The sequence below is a fragment of the Typopeltis vanoorti genome, chromosome 6 (assembly GCF_054136105.1).
Source record: "Typopeltis vanoorti isolate ZY-2024b chromosome 6, IOZ_Tvanoo_1.0, whole genome shotgun sequence".
NCBI classification, from domain to species: domain Eukaryota; kingdom Metazoa; phylum Arthropoda; class Arachnida; order Uropygi; family Thelyphonidae; genus Typopeltis; species Typopeltis vanoorti.
In genome coordinates this window covers 131,009,273-131,027,574 of record NC_143554.1, presented here as the reverse complement: position 1 = coordinate 131,027,574, position 18,302 = coordinate 131,009,273, and the positions used below count along the sequence as shown (strand labels likewise).

Genomic DNA, 18,302 nt, shown 5'->3' with positions numbered 1-18,302 from the left:
TCCCAAATTGCCAGCCCATCCTCGTTCGTTCAGTATCAAAGTAGATACCCAACAGGGTGCACCACGAGAAGGTGAGGATTGGACATTAGGTCAGAAGTCCTGGTCGGTTCTCCGCATTCCTTTAAAGGCTATGTGGAGGTCTCCTCTCAGTTATACAGCTTTGACCCTTAAGCACCCCATTTGTACATCCCAAGAATAGTACCCTGGTTGTACAAATAAGAATAGTACAAAACCTCAACAGAAACCAGGGTACTATCCTTAACAGTTCATGGAAAAACCTCATCCTCTCTCTAAATCCATCTGAACTACAGCTAGCTAGTAATCACATTATGCGTTTACAACAAACACGCATGCGTGATAATGATTAAGAACAATAAGTCCACTCAGTCTCTGTCATGCGAATGTGCAACCTTAGCTACTAGAGTGTTTACAACGTTTTTAACGTTCCCTTCAATTTGCATTTACTAGTATTTTTATACTTTTCCGTGAACACCTTGAAAAAGCTACAGTTTGCTAGTGAAACTGGTAGGCAAAGAATGTTAAAATATTTGTATATGGTCAGTATTAAACAATAAGTTTTTTATGCATAGTTTGTTTAAACAGAATGCTGATTATGGTGTATTTTTGTACCAAAAATGGCTTAAATATATTATTTATTATGCCATACAGTAATTTTGGTTTAAATCAAATTATTCCGAATACCATAAAATGATCAGTTTAATTCAAAGCCTTGATATAATCTTACATCTAAGATTAACTTGGCTAACTATACTTTAACAAAATTTGATATTTTCGTATCTCTATCTGTTTTTTCTTCATATGATAAATCACATCCCAAGCATTTGAAAGTATTTACTTGTTCTAATATTTTATTATCTATCACTACTTTACTTCTTATTGGGTTTTCTCCTTTGAAAGCCATTATTTTTGTCTTTACTTTTGATATTCTCATATGTTGTTCTGGAATTTCATTTAATGATTTTACTGATCTTCATAGATCATCTTCTCATGTAGCTAATACAATTTGATCATAAGCAAATAATAGTGCATCTATCTCTATTTGTGGGTTTATTCATATACCAAATGGGTTCTGTTTCCAAAATTGTTATAATTTTATTTATATATATATTAAAAACCAGAGGTAACGGTATGTCTTTCCATTCTGATATTTGTTCTAATTTCTATTTTATTTTCTGACTGATGTGTATATTTCTTGAACAGACTGTAAGAGCCAGTCTGGTATATTTATATCAGCTAATATTTTAAATAACTTCTTTGTCTATTAATTTCATCAAAGGCATTTTCATCATCAATGTAGGCCACAAGTTTTTTTTTTTTTTTTTTTTTAATTATCTTAGATTTTTCAATTAATATTGTTAGAGTGAAAATAGTTTATGCAACATTGGCCTTTTTGGAATCTATTCTGTTTATCTAGCAGTTTGTCCTCTACAATATTGTTTAGTTTTTCTTTTAATATTCCTGCATATATTTTGTACCCTGCATTTAGCAGACTAATTCCCCTATAGTTATTGCAGTCATCTTATTTTTTTTTTTTTTTCTAAACTGGGATAACCAGTGCTTCTTTTTCCCCAAGAGTTTACGGTTTTTCCAAAAATCCAGACCATGTTAAAGAATTTCAGAAGCCTTTCATTAAAATTTTCACATGCATTTTTGTACAGTTCCATGTTTATACTGTCCTCTTCTGGTGTAGTCCTATTTTTCATCTTATTTATTGCATTTTTTAGTTCTAACATCATAATATTTTTTTGGGGTGCTTATGGGTCAAAGCCGTATAACTGAGAGGAGACCTCCACATAGCCTTTAAAGGTATGCAGAGAACTGACCAGGGCTTCTGACCTAATGTCCAATCCTCACCTTCTCGTGGTGCACCCTGTTGGGTATCTACCTGGATACTGAACGAACGAGGATGGGCTGGCAATTTGGGATTTAGCCGACCAAATTGTATTCCTATTGGTTAAACCAAAATACAAAATGATGGTACAACATGACAAAAATTTCATGCCGGCTGGGGCATCGCCAGGTTAAACAAGGCCCCCCGTTGTTTTCACCAGGAAACCAGGGTGAACAGCGAAAAGTCAGCTACTGGAACAAATCTGAAAACATACCCCAACTCAACATCACCAGAGTTAAAGATCAGTACTATCAATATAAGAAGCCTGAATGGCAAAGAAATGGAGTTAGTGGGATCTTTCTGAGCAATAAATATAAAATGTTATATTCAGGCAATGACAATCAAGGAAAAGGAGTAGCCATAGTATTCAACACAAAATCTTCTTGAATGGCAGGCAGTGTCAAGTAGAGTGATTTGGGCAAATATCAGAATGGGGAACTGGACAATGAGACTTATTTGTGCCTATGGTCTCACAGAAGGTTCTATTAAGGTAGAAGTGGAGGAATTTTTTGAGGCTCTAGAGAAAGTAACTGACACAATGAAAAACGAAAAGTTGGTCCTTGTTGGGGATCTAAATAGCAGAGTAGGAAATGATTGTGAGACATACAAAAATATTTTGGGAAAATTTGGAGAAAAGAGCAAAGCTAATAATAATGGCAAATACATGTTGGATTTCTGCTCAGGAACACGGTGTTATTTTTACATCATTTTAACATCATTTTTTAATATAATTTTTATGTTGGAACACGGTGTTAGTAATAACACCGTGTTCCAACATAAAAATGTGCACAAATTCACATGGAGAGAAGAGGCAAGGAATAAGAAAAGTCTCATTGACTATGTTATTGTGAATAGTGATGTTTTCTCCCTGGTGCAGGACACCAGAGTGTACAAAGGATTTGAAATTGGAAGTGATCACTATTTAGTCTTGAGCAGGATAAAATTGAATTTCATATTGAAAAGAATAACATGTAAGAAAGTTTTAAAACAAATAAAAATTGAGCAGCTCTCAGATGTGAACTGTAGACTAAAATACACGAAGGTTATTGAAGGAAAAATGAAGGAGTTTGAGAACAGGAACCAAACCTTGGAGATTCAGTGGCAAACCTTTAAGAAAACCCTGATTGATTCAGCCAGAGAGGCATGTGGTGAGGTTGTCTGCAAGGATAGAAAAATCAGAACTCCGTGGTGGACACAGGAAGTTAAAGAGGCAGTGAAGAAAAAGAAGAAAGCATATCAAAAGTTCCTGACAAATAAGTCAGCTTGTGCTCTTATAAAATACAGAGACAAATGTAAGAAAGCTAAACAGTGTGTAAAACTAAGTAAACAAAAGTCACGGGAGGACTTTGGCAAGAACATAGAAAATAAATATCAAGAAGGTGGCAAAATATTCTGGAGGTTGTTGAAGAAGCTTAGGAATGGAGGAAAGAGTGCTGTAAAAGGAGTTAGAGATGATAAAGGTGAAATGAAAACGGGAGAAAATTTGCTAAAAGAAACAAGCAGTGATGACAGCACAGTTTTTGTCACTTAAACAGAATGGATGAGGAAAGATTCGCAAAACAGGTGTTCTCCTCCAGGTTGGCAGGAATACGTCCCAGAGGAAGACCAAGATATAAATGGATTGATACGGTACGATAAAAATATAAGATCTGATAATGTTGGAGTCTTGACAAGCAACAGACTGATTTGGAGGAAAATTGTAGATAGGAAGTTAGTAATGATGTAAATTTTTCATGTAGTACTATCATATCCTTCATAATATGATCCATATAGATAATGAATAACAACGGGGATAATATTTCCTGTCTCACACCAGATTTAACATTAAACCATCTTCCTGTACTTCCTTCAATCCTAACTGCTGATTTACAACTCAAATAAAGACTAAGTATTGCTTGATATATTGCCCCATTGACACCATATAACTGTAGCGTATTGAATAACTTCTCTCTTGGCACCTTCTCATATGCCTTTTCCAGATCGACAAAACTTAATACAGATCTGATCCTGACAGCCTCTATTTGGCCTGAATTCAGCTTGTTCTTCACCAAGCTTTTCTTACACAATTCTTCTCAAAGTTCTCAAGTATACTTGCATATATCTTGCCAGGAACACTCAATAGGGATATACCTCTGTAATTCTCACATTCAGTTCTATTTCCCTTTTTATATAAGGTGCTATGAGAGCTCTACTCCAAATCATTGGGAATTCGTCCCTCTGTCCAGGCATTCTGAACTATGCAGTGCAGCCACTGTAAGACTTTTATACCACCATACTTCAGCATTTCTGGTCGAATATCATCTACTCCTGCTGCCTTTCCACATTTCAAGCCTTTGATGGCTTTTTCTACTTCAAGTATGGATATGTATTTCTGACTTATGCCTGTTGAGTGTTTTTTACCACTGTGCTATCACTGCTTGTGTCATTTAGCAATTTTTCATAATAATTATTCCATACTTCAAAGATATCTTTTTCTCCTGTTTTCATGCCACCGTTATCATTCCTAACTCCTTTTACAGCACTCTTTCCTCCATTTCTAAGCTTCTTCAACAACCTCCAGAATATCTTACTACCTTCTTGATATTTATTTTCTAAGTTCTTGCCAAAGTCCTCCCATGACTTTTGTTTAGCTAGTTTTACACACTGTTTAGCTTTCTTACATTTGTCTCTGTATTTTCTAAGAACACAAGCTGATTTATTTGCCAGGAATTTTTGATATGCTTTCTTCTTTTTCTTCATTGCCTCTTTTACTTCCTGTGTCCACCACGGAGTTCTGATTTTTCTATCCTTGCAGACAACCTCATCACATGCCTCTCTGGCTGAATCAATCAGGGTTTTCTTAAAGGTTTGCCACTGAATCTCCAAGGTTTGGTTCCTGTTCTCAAACTCCTTCATTTTTCCTTCAATAACCTTTGTGTATTTTAGTCTACAGTTCACATCTGAGAGCTGCTCAACTTTTATTCGCTTTAAAACTTTCTTACATATTTCTTTATGTTTAAATACTGAGTTCATTATTATTATAGATGACAAAATTTTGCAGTTTGTCCATTTTGATTACACATATCTTCACCAAATCTCCCTGTGTTTGTGTTATATTTCCTGTTCTTATTCTGGCATTTAAATCTCCTACTAGTAATAAATGCTCTGTTTTATGTGTTTTATCTACGACTTTCTGCAGTTCTTTGTAAAAGGTTTTACTGTCTTCTTCATCCTTCCCCTCTTCTGGTGCATATGCCCCAATTATTGTTATATGACCTCTTAATGTTTTGAGTCTAATTTCTATTAGCCCTTCAGTCCAGTAGTTATAATATACAATATTGTTCTTCATAGATTTATGTTTACTGTTCTTCATTATTTAGATTATGGAAAAGCAACTAAGTAAATTTTTTTTTTGTTCTCATCAGGAATTTCCTCTAAGCACAAAGAAATTTATATCTATTTTGTGTATTTAATAAGAGACTAACTATAATAATAATCACATAAAGCATTCTGACCTGCTCTGATGTGTTGTTTGAGAACTCACTCGGCAAGTTAAATTCAAATCGTCATTTACATGTCGAACAATCACTTTTCCATGAGGAAATATTGATATAACCAAATCACTTTCTGCAAAATGAACAAAATTAATCCAATATTAGAAATTATACAGTAAATGTAACATATAGTACATTTATCTTAATATATCTTCTCATCTTAATTTTGAGAAGAAAATTAAGAAATTTTACTGAATACTTTCCATATTCATTTCAGTAGAAAAGTTTTTGAAGGTAGTAACATGTTATACACTCAGAAACATTCACAGTAAGAAAATTAAAAACTCTTGTGAAAATTATCAACGCATCATTTTCTTTAAATTATCATTTTAAAATTTTTTTTGTCTGATAATTTAAATATTAACAGTCAGTTTTTTAATTGTTTACCTTGATTTTCTCAATCTTTTTCAATAAATTTATAAATTAATGACTTTAAGCTTCAAACAGATTAAACTATAAAATTGTAATATATTCATAACATTCTTTTCAGTGGATTCTAGATCTTTATTATCCAATGATAAGATAATTAAGTTGTTTTGTATATCAGTTATCTTACATTCTACTGACTGGAATGAATATCCTCATTTATTGTTAAATATGAATGTATCCTGCTTCAGTTAATTTCAAGCAAGGCTGTTAGGTTAGTGTGTCCACTCTCAAACCAACAGACTGCAGGTTTGAATTGAGCCCTGGGCATGGATATTTGCAAGTTTTTAGCTGAAAAAGAAATTTCATCACTCAGTGTGAGACCAATATCTCATTTAATGCAGACCCAAAGTGGCTTGAAGAAGTTCCATGGTTGGTCTCTAGAGCAGGGTTTCTGGACTATGTAAGAAATAATTTTAAAAAACATATAAAATTAATAAAAATATTGAATTAATTATATTTTAAAAAAATTTTTCACGGTCCAGAAAATATATAAAATTAATAAAAATAGAAAAGGCCTGTGTAGCCCTATGTAAGTGCCACTTGCATCCATAGTGCTAGACTACTTGAAGAAAGTGTTAGATCTTGAATAAGGACCTTTTCATCAAAAGGATCATTCATTCAAGATTTAACAAGAATACAATAATAACCAAGAAATACTTGTACTGTTAGTAAAGAAACAGTTAATAGAGAACATAATTGAATTACCTTAAAATGAAGTACAAAAAAGGAGGAATTTGTCTGTCTAGATAGAAATATTGTTGTTTGAAAACACTAGTAAGAAAAAAATACTCTATGCAAAATGTATGTCAATGCAAACAAAACTCCAAAGGTTGCGTGAGTTACCCACGATAAGTGTAACACCCAAAGCGAAGGCATTCGTGGAAAGCGAATTGAACTCACGTTCCCTGAAAAGAGCGCTCTTGAGGAGAAGAGTTGTGACTAAACAACTTAAGGACCAATAGGAAAGTGCCATGAGAAAACTTCTGCAGCGAAATGAGGGTGCAACAAGTGATAATAAATGCAGGTTCATACGAGTTTTGAGTTTGTTTTTTCTGTTCCTGTTTTCATTCGGACCCACGATGCTGACCAGCAGAAGGGAATTCTACGACATCGGACGGCAAGTTTCTCTCCATTGCTGACTGGCGAGTATCGGGCGAGCTGTATGCCAGATGATGGCGTCCACCGACTCGGGCCTACAGGTTTGAAAGTTCCTCCAGGAAGACGGGCAGTCAGACGATAGTGACCAGAGAGACGAGTGTTGCCCAGCAGAGAATCACATACAACAATGCAGAAAATGGTTGTACATGACGAGCAAAGTGACCTCCACGTGGACGCAACCCACTGAAGCAATAAAGTATCTAACAGTAAAGGACGGACAAAGGGGACAAGGTAACCTCATGCGGCGGTGGAAATGTACAGAATTTTCTTATTTTATCAACAATATTAGCATTAGAGGAAAAGGGTGAATCAATTTCTAGTTGGAAGAAAAATGGACAATTGCCTAGAGAACTTTTTGAATGACTTATATGCATTGTAACTTAGCTCCATTGGACTGGTAATAGGAGGACTTAAATTCTTGTGTGATGAGGTCTATGTTGGCATTTGAAGTTAAAATTGTAAACTTGTATTTTCCCATGCTAAGTGTGTTTTAATTGACCAGAGGATATGAGTTATATATTCATTAACTAGAGTGTTCATTTATGATTGTCAGTTAATTTAGTATAGTTATTGTGATAAGCTTTTGATATGTTTAAACCTAATTATAAACTCATTAGATCTTTAATAAATATGTTTTACTATGTAAGTCTGAGTTTTGCTTGAGCAGGAGACTAATTTACCATTCATAAAAGGTTGAACCTATGCATAATGGGAAGGTAAAGAATAATTAGAAAGGATAGGGCCATGACTGCAAACTGGGATCTCTACAGACGCTATATATATTTAATGAATTTAGGTAGCTGTTAGAACTCTGGGAAAGTTTCTCTGAGAAAGAATTCTTCTGTCCTAGGACTCTGACTGGTGGAGCTGGAACAAACAAATTTGTCAGAGTTCAAAAAGGAGACGCCCTAGAGAGATAGACTGGAGATCTCATTCTTAGTAGGCACAAGAGGGGATGAGAATAACATAGATTTAAAGAAAAACCACGACATAACAAAAGCCATTCAAAGTTCGAATCTAATCCATTCTTCCATTGGTTCCCAAGTTAGATCTTGGGCATAGGCAAGCATTTTTTTTCCTCCTAGAAACTTGGAGTTTTCATCCTGTAAACACTCAAGAAAATTGACTGTAGAACCCACATGGTGTTTCAGGCAATAATATACTGTACTAGTGACCATGAGGTGACAGCACTTGTCCGTCTTTCTTCACCAGATGCCATTTATAATTAGTGATAGTCTTGGGCAGCTACTGGTGGATATTAGACTGCCTTAATATTGATCCAATAAATGAGTTTCTGGTCTCAGATTGATGCTACAAGTGCTGAGATTTATAGACACAAAATTTTTTTTTAATTACTAATGATATCTTTAATAGTTCTTTTTTTTTATAAAAAAATTGTAGAATGTTCATTCATATTGAATAGTATTTAAAAAACTTCCTCAATATCACTTTTTTTTGTTGCAAAATCTGGTTGCAGAAAACTCAACAGTGCAAATTTGTATAGTAGACAAGTAGTCTACTATGATATGTGATCTGCTTTTATCCATCAATTTGTGATAAGTACTATCAAGGGGTAGACACTGTAGGATACCACAAGAGTACTATAACTAAATTTACATCATCACTTCCTATCAACAATTTTCTTAATTTTATTTTTTATTGATCAGGTGTCCAATACTGCACATTTAATAACACTCATCCATCTAGATTTCGGTCATCCTCTGGATCTTTTAACTGCTATCCTGATATGAAACAACTTCTGCTAACCTTTCCACTACCATTCTGTTTAAGTGATCATACCGCTCTAGATTACACTTTTAATATCTTCATTTTTAATACGTTTCTCCCAATGATTTCACATCCATAATTTTTCTCAGAACTTTCATATCTGTGAACATATGACACCACTTTCTAACCTAACTATCAGAACCATAGGGTTAAAGTTGGTTTGAATTGTCATGTCTCATATACTGTCAGTGTTTTACTAATTTCTCTTATTCCATATAAATTTATGCAATTAGAACTCAACCACACAAGCTTTTGTTGTTATTATTATTGGATCCCCCATGGAGTCAAGAACTCATCGCAGGAGGTCCTCCATCGCGAGCACACACACACACAACTCATCATACCAAGACTTGAATGCATTCCAACCACCCACAACTCTCCATGCAAAAATCCTACTCTTCATTCATCCCTTTGCTCACACTCTTCTTATACAGCTTCCAGGGATGATCTCGTGTTTTTCCCATCTCTACCCATTCTATGAAAAATCTGATAAACATTAATATGCTTATCGGATAAAAACTCCTTACCAACTCATATGTCTGGATCATGTTCGCATCCCCTCCTTCTTCTATCCACTAGACTGTATTCTTTCGATCTGTCTCCATCCAGAGACCAGAAACTGCCTTAGTCAATGGTCTCTGAATGCTTTCTAACATCTCTTCATTCTTTTGAAAGCCCAGTAATGAAATATGTGCATGTGGAGTGCCATCCAAAAAGTTGGGGAAACTGAATAGAGTCCACGAACCAGTTATACTATGTCCTTCAACCATATAAGGGATGAACATACCCTTTGTTAATCGGTATGCAAACAACAGTTGGCAAATTGAGAGGCTGCATTCATGGGTTATATGTCTGTTTGTAACATTGTTTTTCAGTGGTTTGGCGATTTTCTTCTCCAACTGAAATGGCAGATTTAAAAAAAAGCAAAGAATCTCCATTAGGTATATATATCTAGATACTGAATAAACGAGGATGAGCTGTCCATTTGAGATTTAGATGATCAAATTTCTCTTGGCTTAAACCACAATGTAAAATAATGGTACAACATGACAGAATTTCATGCAGGCTGGGACATCAACTGGTTACAAAATGCTCCCTGCTGTTTTCATCAGGGAACCAGAGCAAACAATGCAAAGTCAGCTACTAGAACAAATCCCAACTGAACATCAGCAGAGTTCAAGATTGGTACTATCAATGTAAAAAGCATCAGTTGAAAAGAAATGGAACAAGAAGAAGAATTGGATAAGTACCAGATTGACATAAGCCTGATTGAAACAAAGATGACAAAAACAGGTTCAAAATATTTTCCCACTAGTTCAGAACGAGTATATATACAGAGGATTTGAAATAGGAAGTGTGATCACTATTTAGTTTTGAGTAGGTTAAAATTGAATTTCATATTGTAAAGATGAATGTTTAAGAAAGTTTTAAAAGGAATCAAAGTTGAGCAGCTTTCAGAAGTGCACAGTACCAGTGTCTATGTACTAATCCAAATAATCTACTACCATATTTATTTTCTCATTTTGTTTTTAATACTTTTTATCTTCATAAACTTCAAAGTAAGGTAGAAAAATTGTTCAGAAGGTGAATATAAAAAGTGAAGCCAAATAACCAGAACATCAAACAGAATCTGAACAAAAAATTTAAATGATATCACCTGCAAAGATATAACTTCTTGTTATCTTTGTTTACTTGACACTGTCTTTTAAAACAAAATTATTTCATTTACTTTCACAGATTTTTTGATTTTTCTCAAATTTAAGTATAGCACAAATAATTACAAAACTTATATTTGTATTTAATTTAAATTTAATTATAGTAGACAGAGTCAAAATGACTTTATATTTAGAAAATTAGAGAATGTTCATATGTAAGACAAAGGGTAGAATATAAATCATCTCAAACTAGAGACACAAAACAAATCTCTGACTAATATTTTTATTATTATTATTACCCCAAGACCTCATAGAGTCAAAGACTCATCTGGGAGGTCCTTTTATCACACACACACACACACACACACACACACACACACACACACACACACACACACACACACACACACACACACACACACACACACACACAGCTCATCATACCGTGCCTTGAACACATTCAAACTCCTTGCAGACACCACACTCTCAGGCAAGGCATTCCAATCACTCACAACTCTGTACGAAAAAAACCTGCCTCTCACTCCCCTACTCACACCCTCTTTATACAGTTTCCAGAGATGACCTCTGGTTCTCCCCCGATCTCCCACTATTTTCTGTAGAACCTCTCCAGCATTGATCCTATAACAACCCCTTAATAACTTGTAGGTCTCTATTATATCTCCCCTCTTCCTCCTGTCCACCAGACTCTGCAAGTTGCATCTCCTCAAGCTTTCCTCATACTCAACATTCCAGAGGTCAGAAACTACCTTAGTCAATTGCCTTTGGACCCTTTCCAACATCTCTTCATCCTCCTGAAAACCAGGTAACCAAATCTGGGCACAATAGTCCATGTGTGGCCTAATCAAAGCCTTATACAACGGAACAAGAATCTCCCTACTTCTACATGTCAATATCCGCATCATTCCCAGAAGCCTTTGTGTTGTCTTCACAATTTTGGCTATGTGTCCCCTAAATTTCAGATCCTTAGCACTATCATCCCCAGATCTCTTATTTCTTCCATCTCCAACAATATATCCTCACCAAGCATAAATTCTGCATCCCATCTTTGTTTTCCAAATTTTAAAACCTTACATTTTGCAACATTGAACTCACATCTCCATTTCTGTGCCAATCACTCAATTTATTCAAATCTTCTTGTAAGGCCACAACATCTTCACTACTCTTCATGGTTCGTCCCAACTTTGCATCATCTGCAAACAACTGAATATCTCCATCCAAATCTTCACCTATATCGTTAATATACAAGTTAAACAGTAATGGCCCCAAAATAGACCCCTGAGGCACTCCAATAGTGACTTTCCTAGATATCGCTCCCCCCATACACAACTTGTTGATACCTATCAGATAGCCAGTCTCCAATCCAATGCACTAATCTAATATCCAACCCTATTTGCTCTAGTTTGACTATCAATTTATCATGAGGTACTCTATCAAAAGCCTTGTGAAATCCAAGTATATTACTGTGTATCCTTCTCCTCTGTCCAAGGAAGCAGTCATTTTATTGTAATAAGTAAGTAGATTACTAAAACATTACCTCCCTTTAGCAAAAACTTTACTACACTAACTAAAAATATAAACAAATTTCTTACCAGACAAAGTATATCCAATGGTTAAAACTGATGTCACAATGTATACAGCTGCTATCTGCATTTTAGCAAACTATATTACAGGACTTTGTTTTCTAAATTTGCCTTCTGGCATGATCCTGAAAAATTAAATGAATAATATTGAAAACTACCACATATAAAAATCAAAAATTCCAAAATTATAAGCATTATCTCTCAGTCATACACAGAAAGTTATTATTATTCGGGACCTTGGTGGAGTCACAAGACTCATCGCAGATGGACAATATCTCATCTCATCTTCTTTATACCCTCTTTTACCTTGCGGTGTCGAGGTTCCATTGATTATCGGACCTCACTCCGTTTACAGGATAAGGTGGTCAGCCCTATGCCCCGGTGTATTCTATGGCCTGTAGTGTTAAGTTCTCAAGGCCAGTTTGCCTGCTTTGTGGGATGAAAAACCCCAGAATAAACTGGGGAAAAAACCCTGCTGTCCACGCCCAAGACTGGCTAACTTGGCTATGGCTGAGGAAGATCCTTCAGCTCCTCACGTCACCGACGGGAATCAAACCTAGGACGCTCCTTCCCCAGGCATATGGTTGCGAAGCGCATAGCCACTAGGCTAACAGAAATTTACCATACCACTCTTTAAACCCATTCACCATCCACATGTTCATCATCCAATCAAGCAAAGCATTCCATGGTCCAATCACTCGTCACAGAAAAAAACATTTCTTACTCTTTTACACAACATCTCTTTTTGCAACTTCCAGGGACAGCCCTCCTTCTTGTCCCTTCCCAATGATCTGCTATATGAAAAATCTCAACAATATCAATCCTGTAAGTACCTCTCAATATTTCATATGCCTCAACCATGTCACCCCTTCATCTTCTATCCACCAAACCATATTTGTATTAATGAAACATCTAGTTAACTTGCATACTACTACATTTGAAAGTTTCATATTAAAATATAAAAATATTTCATATTAAAAAATCCACACTGGTATTTCTTATGGTAGATCTTTCTACTGCATTTAAGCAAGAAGAAATCTATTGACATTCTTCTTAAGTAGAATAGGTTGAAACTATTGGGAAACATCATGGGGAAGGTTGTTTCACAGGACAGAGGTAGATGGAATAAATGAGGAAGAGGAGAAACAGGTATGATAAGTTTGCAATTATACTGCAAAAGGATGTAGAATAGCTGCTGCTCTCGTTTGAACAGCAAGTGGAGGAATTATGTTTGCCAATTCACTGGAGCAGTGACCATGGAAATACCTGTAGAAGAAACACAGAGCTAAAAAACATTGCATCTGTGACAGATGTTGAAGTGAACCTGAGAAAGAAGACCATCTATGAGCCAAATTGCTCCCCTCTGGACAGCATTAAGATTTTTCATGTTTCAAGTGCACCACCCCAAATGTGTGAACAGTATTCTAAGGATGGGCAGATTTGGGTTTTATGTAGGGTCAGTAACTGGGTGGATGTAAAACAGCTTGTGTGGAAAAGAATGCCTAGATTTTCAGAAGCTGGAGGCAAATGTTAGAGAGAGAGAGAAAGATCTGATCGATCCTCTCTGAGGATACGATCTGACATTACTGAGGATAAGGAAAGGCAAGAGAAAAGGCAGGACTGCACTTTGGAGGCACTGAAGGTGACTAGGTTATCCTTACTCCACTGAAGGATGGTATGGAGATTGGTGTTTAAGGTGCTGGTAGTAAATGATCTTGATGTAAGAGATGTCTGGGAAATACATGGTTCCCAGATATCCCTTACATCAAAGGAGTAGGATGAATAGAATGCGCTATCATCGGCAATGATATGGATAAGATTTGTGGTGATTGAGAGTAGGTCATTTATATATAAAAGAGGGTAGTTGAGAGAATGGAACCCTAAAGCTTTCTGCATTGGTGCAAAGCTCAAAAAGAGGGTACCAACCACCATGACACACAGTGAACAACCAGAGAGAGAGAGAGAGAGAGAGTAAGCTGACTATCCAGTTATAGAGGGTGACAGGCAGACCAAAGGAAGACAGTTTGCAAAGTAGGCCTTGATGCCAAACATAACTGAAAGTGCCTTGGAAATGTCAAGTGCAACAGCACACATTTCTCCAAACCTCTCTATGGCACATTGTGTCTAGTGGTGAGCGATGTAGGCTAACATATCAGCCAATCAGCCATGGATCTGGATTGTCAGAATCCATACTGGTGATTGCTGATTAATTGGTGAACTTCTAGATAGTGAAAAAGTTGACCATTGATAACTTTCTCCATTATTTTGGAGGGGATTGCAGTAATGGCAACTGGTGGGTAGTTGGACAGTATGCTTTTGTCTCCCTTTTTTTTTTTTTTTTTTTTTTGGAATGGGTTAGATATATGCTAGTTTCCATGAGGTAGGATAAGTGCCAGCTGAGTACTGAATATTGAAGAGACTATAGATGACAGGAATTAGTTCTGGAGCACATTGTTTGAGTACAATAGGAGAGATGCCATTGGGATTGGACAACTATGTAGTGTTCAGGATGTCTAATATTCTTCTTATGGCTTTCTACCAAAAGGCCACAGAAGACATAGGGTGCTCAGCTGCTAGGATGGAAAGAGGTGATTTGTCTTGAACGGCTATTCAGGAGTTAAAGAAAAAGAGTGATGCTAGGAGGTCAGCTTTTCCTTTGGGTGCTGTAACAGGGGTGCCATCAGATGGGTGAGAGGTGGGGTCACTTAATGGGAGGGGAAGGATTATCAAAACAAGTGTTCTTTGCCAGGTTAGCAAGAAAAAAGACCAAGAGGAAGGCCAGGATGTAGGTGCATTGATACAGTAAAAACAGTGCCTCGTGTGCCCGTTTAAGTCGAGTGTTCTGTCATGTGGCTTATGCAATCCGAGCTAAAAAATTCATGTCAATTTGATTGTATGATTGTATTTTTCTTGATGTATGAAAGTGTTAGGAGTGCACAGAAAATCCTTGCTCATCTCAATTGGTCCAATGCAATTAATAAATTAAAGGTCAAATGAACAACAGAACAATTCACATGTGCTGTTTATGCGAGAAGCACAAAGGGTTTATGCTTTGTGGTGAGATCAGATTATCATTGGCAAATAGTAGAATGAGACATGGATAATTTGAATTTTGATATGATAACCATATAATATGCACAGAAATCAGAAAAAGTAATCACTTTGGAAATACCAAAGAAAGGCTGAAATAATTTGTTTTACTTACAAGTTCCAACCTCCTTTGACTATAATCATACAATGGGACATTCAGTAGATCGTCAACACTATTTCCCATTGTAAATATGGGCCAAAAAGTTGTAAATTATTTATAGAAAATTACTTGTCTATATCGGTGTCCTAAACACGTCAATTCACACTTACACAACAAAAACAGCAACTCATGACAAATGACAATGTTCAACTGGATTGGTTGACAATAATCAATCACAGCCATTAATTTCTAAGTGCTATTGTCTCAACGCTCACCCTGTCTCGCCTTCTGCTTGGTTTTAAACCATGGGAACACTAAGAATTTGACTCGTTGCATCATCTATATGTCTGTTTGAAAGGCTCAAAGATGTATTTGTGACCACACACCCAGACTATTAACGCAAATGTGACGTAATGTTTACGTGTCTAAAAGTGTCCTCTTCATGAAGCATTAGTATATTGTGTTTAATTTTTAGAAATCACGCAAAGCCAGAAACAGTTAGGAGCATCTTTAATGGGAATAAATGCAAAAATATAATATCGGTGATATCGTTTTCCCCATGGCTGTGCATCGCACACCCTGATTCACCCCTGAGTAAAAAGTGCCTTAGAGGATAGAAATATGTCTGATAACATTGGAATCTTGACAGATAAGATTAATTTGGAGGAGAATTGTTGACTGGAAGTTAGTAATGATGTAACATTTTCACAGAGTACTAACATAATATCCTGTGTACACCCCTCCCTCCCCTTAGGGTATATATCAGGAATTTGATGATGATGATGATATAAGAAAATATTTGAAGGGAGTTATTCAGTTTTGCTGATGTTACAAAGTTGGGGAGGATAAGTTAAAGTTATGTATAGAGCTAGTAGGATGATTTAAATAGTGTAACAGTATGGCCAAAACATAATGGATGTCATTTTAATGTGGAAAAGTGTAAAGTTATACATTATGTAATACAAAGATTACAGGCTGTGTATCACATTGAAGGAAAACTCTACCCCAGGAAATTGAAGATTTGGGGGTAGTAGATAGAGTCAAAGTTTTGAGGACATATTACTAAAATAGCTAGTGTAGCCAACAGGATTACTTGGTTATTGAAGAACACATTAACAAGTGGGAATAAGGGAGTTAATCATTCCTCTTTATAAAGCCTTGATACGACTACATCTCTATTATGCTCAGGTGTGGTCACCTGAGTTTCTTTGAAATGAGGAAAGATTGAGGGTTTGTGGATTTGCAGAAATTGGTTGATAGGCAAAAAAAAAAAAAAAAGGGGGGGGGATATGATCAAAACATTTAAATTACTTAGAGGATTTTATAAGATTGATGCAGGTGAAATGCTTCAGCACTTGTTTAATATGGAATAAGTTGTTCCATAGAACAGTCGTTAAGTAGAATGAAAGAAGATAGGAAGAAGGTACTGGAGAAGTTGGGCAAGTGCAAAATACAGGAATGATAGAAATGGGATACTATATGGGGAGAAAAATGGTTTTGTGAAGGGTAGGTCATGCCTCAGTAACTTATATAACTCAATAGCTTGTATAATCTCTAATATGCAAAACAAAGTGATGAATAGCAGTCTGATGTATATGATATTGAATTTCCAAGAAACAAATGTTTTCATCTAAGTGATAGATCAGGTTCATTTGCTTCAGCATAAAGACTGAACAGACGATGCACCAAAAGCATCAGTAGCTATTTGTATAACCTGATGATGGATAGGTCCAACCACTGAAATGTGTTCTCCCTTGCAGAACTGTAGACCTGGGACCTGTCATCAAGCTTTGATCATACAAGTACATGATAAAGATAGAGCAAGGAACATCAATCAGCACCACATCCTGTAGAGGATAGAGTGGAAACAATATTTAATGCTTTTTTTTTGCAGTTGTCTAAGTTGACAAATATGTGTAAGGGAATGTAAGCTTCCTGTCAAAGATGACTTAGCTTCTGGTGCTACTGGAATACTTTGTCCCATTCTTAAATCAGGATATGAGTGAAGGATACATTTTTGACAGAAGAGTGCACAGACTATTTTTTCTGCTGAAATTCTGAACCCATTACCAAGAGCACATGAAGAGACCAGAGCAACTGCTTGTTGAAGTTGTCTTTCAATTACCTTCATATTGCAGGAATGACAATAAATTGTGAAATACCAGAAAGAGCACTGCCTACTGTAGGAGGAAGCTGTTCAGTGATCAAATTAACTTGGATAGCAAAGATTGTCAAACTTAACACAGAGCCTTGAGGAACACCCTCTTCTTGAACACCCTCACACGAAGATTAAAGAGGTCTTTTAACATGCCATATCTCCAGGATACGTCATGTTAAAATACACATTTTGACATGACGTATACTCAGGATACAAATCAAACAAGACAAATGTTCTTGTTTTTGGAAAGTGTCTCTTATACATGTTTCTAAACGAACCAAATGGTCCAACATTGAGTGGTGTCTATGAAAGCTACATTATATGTTGGAAAGAAGTCTGCTGTTTTATAAATACCAGAGAAGCCTGGCATTTACAAATTTTCCAATATCTTACAAAGACAGCTGGTCAGAGCGATAGGTCAATACTTGTTTGCTTATGTTGGATCCTTTCCAAATTTAGGAATGGTGGCAACAATTGACTTATGCCAAAATCTGGAAACTCTTCCTCTAAGTATTCTGGTGTACTGTAAGAAAAGAAGATCCAAAGAATGTGATGGAAGATGACTTATCATCTGATAATGGATGTCATCAGGTCCCACTGCACTGGGATGAGATAGTAAATGCTCTTTTTAGTTCCTCCTTAACAAGTGGCTGATTGTTTGGCTTTGGCCCATTTGAAGAAAAGATTAAATGCTATTTCTCTTGTTTCTGTGATGAGCCGATACACAAGAGATTGGTTGATCAACCTATGGTATGCTAGTACCATGTGTGGGTTGTTCTTTCAATATTAGAAATTCAGGAGGATATGAAGATGTTGCTGAAATTCTGACAAATTTTTCTCAAAAAAATGTCAGCTATGACTTTGGGTTCAGCAACAAC

General features: G+C 36.0%; 1 protein-coding gene across 1 annotated transcript in view; it reads right to left on the bottom strand.

Annotated features, from left to right (window-relative positions):
• The window catches only part of LOC150105949 (uncharacterized), a 140,557-nt gene that overhangs the window by 104,392 nt on the left and 17,863 nt on the right, over positions 1-18,302 (bottom strand). Inside the window, exons 2-3 of the mRNA XM_090393711.1 lie at positions 12,086-12,201; positions 5,407-5,518 (exon numbers count right to left, since the gene is read on the bottom strand). Coding sequence (XP_090249837.1) covers positions 5,407-5,518; positions 12,086-12,146 — 173 coding nt within the window. The 5' untranslated portion in view covers positions 12,147-12,201. The remainder of the gene's footprint in view (positions 1-5,406; positions 5,519-12,085; positions 12,202-18,302) is intronic.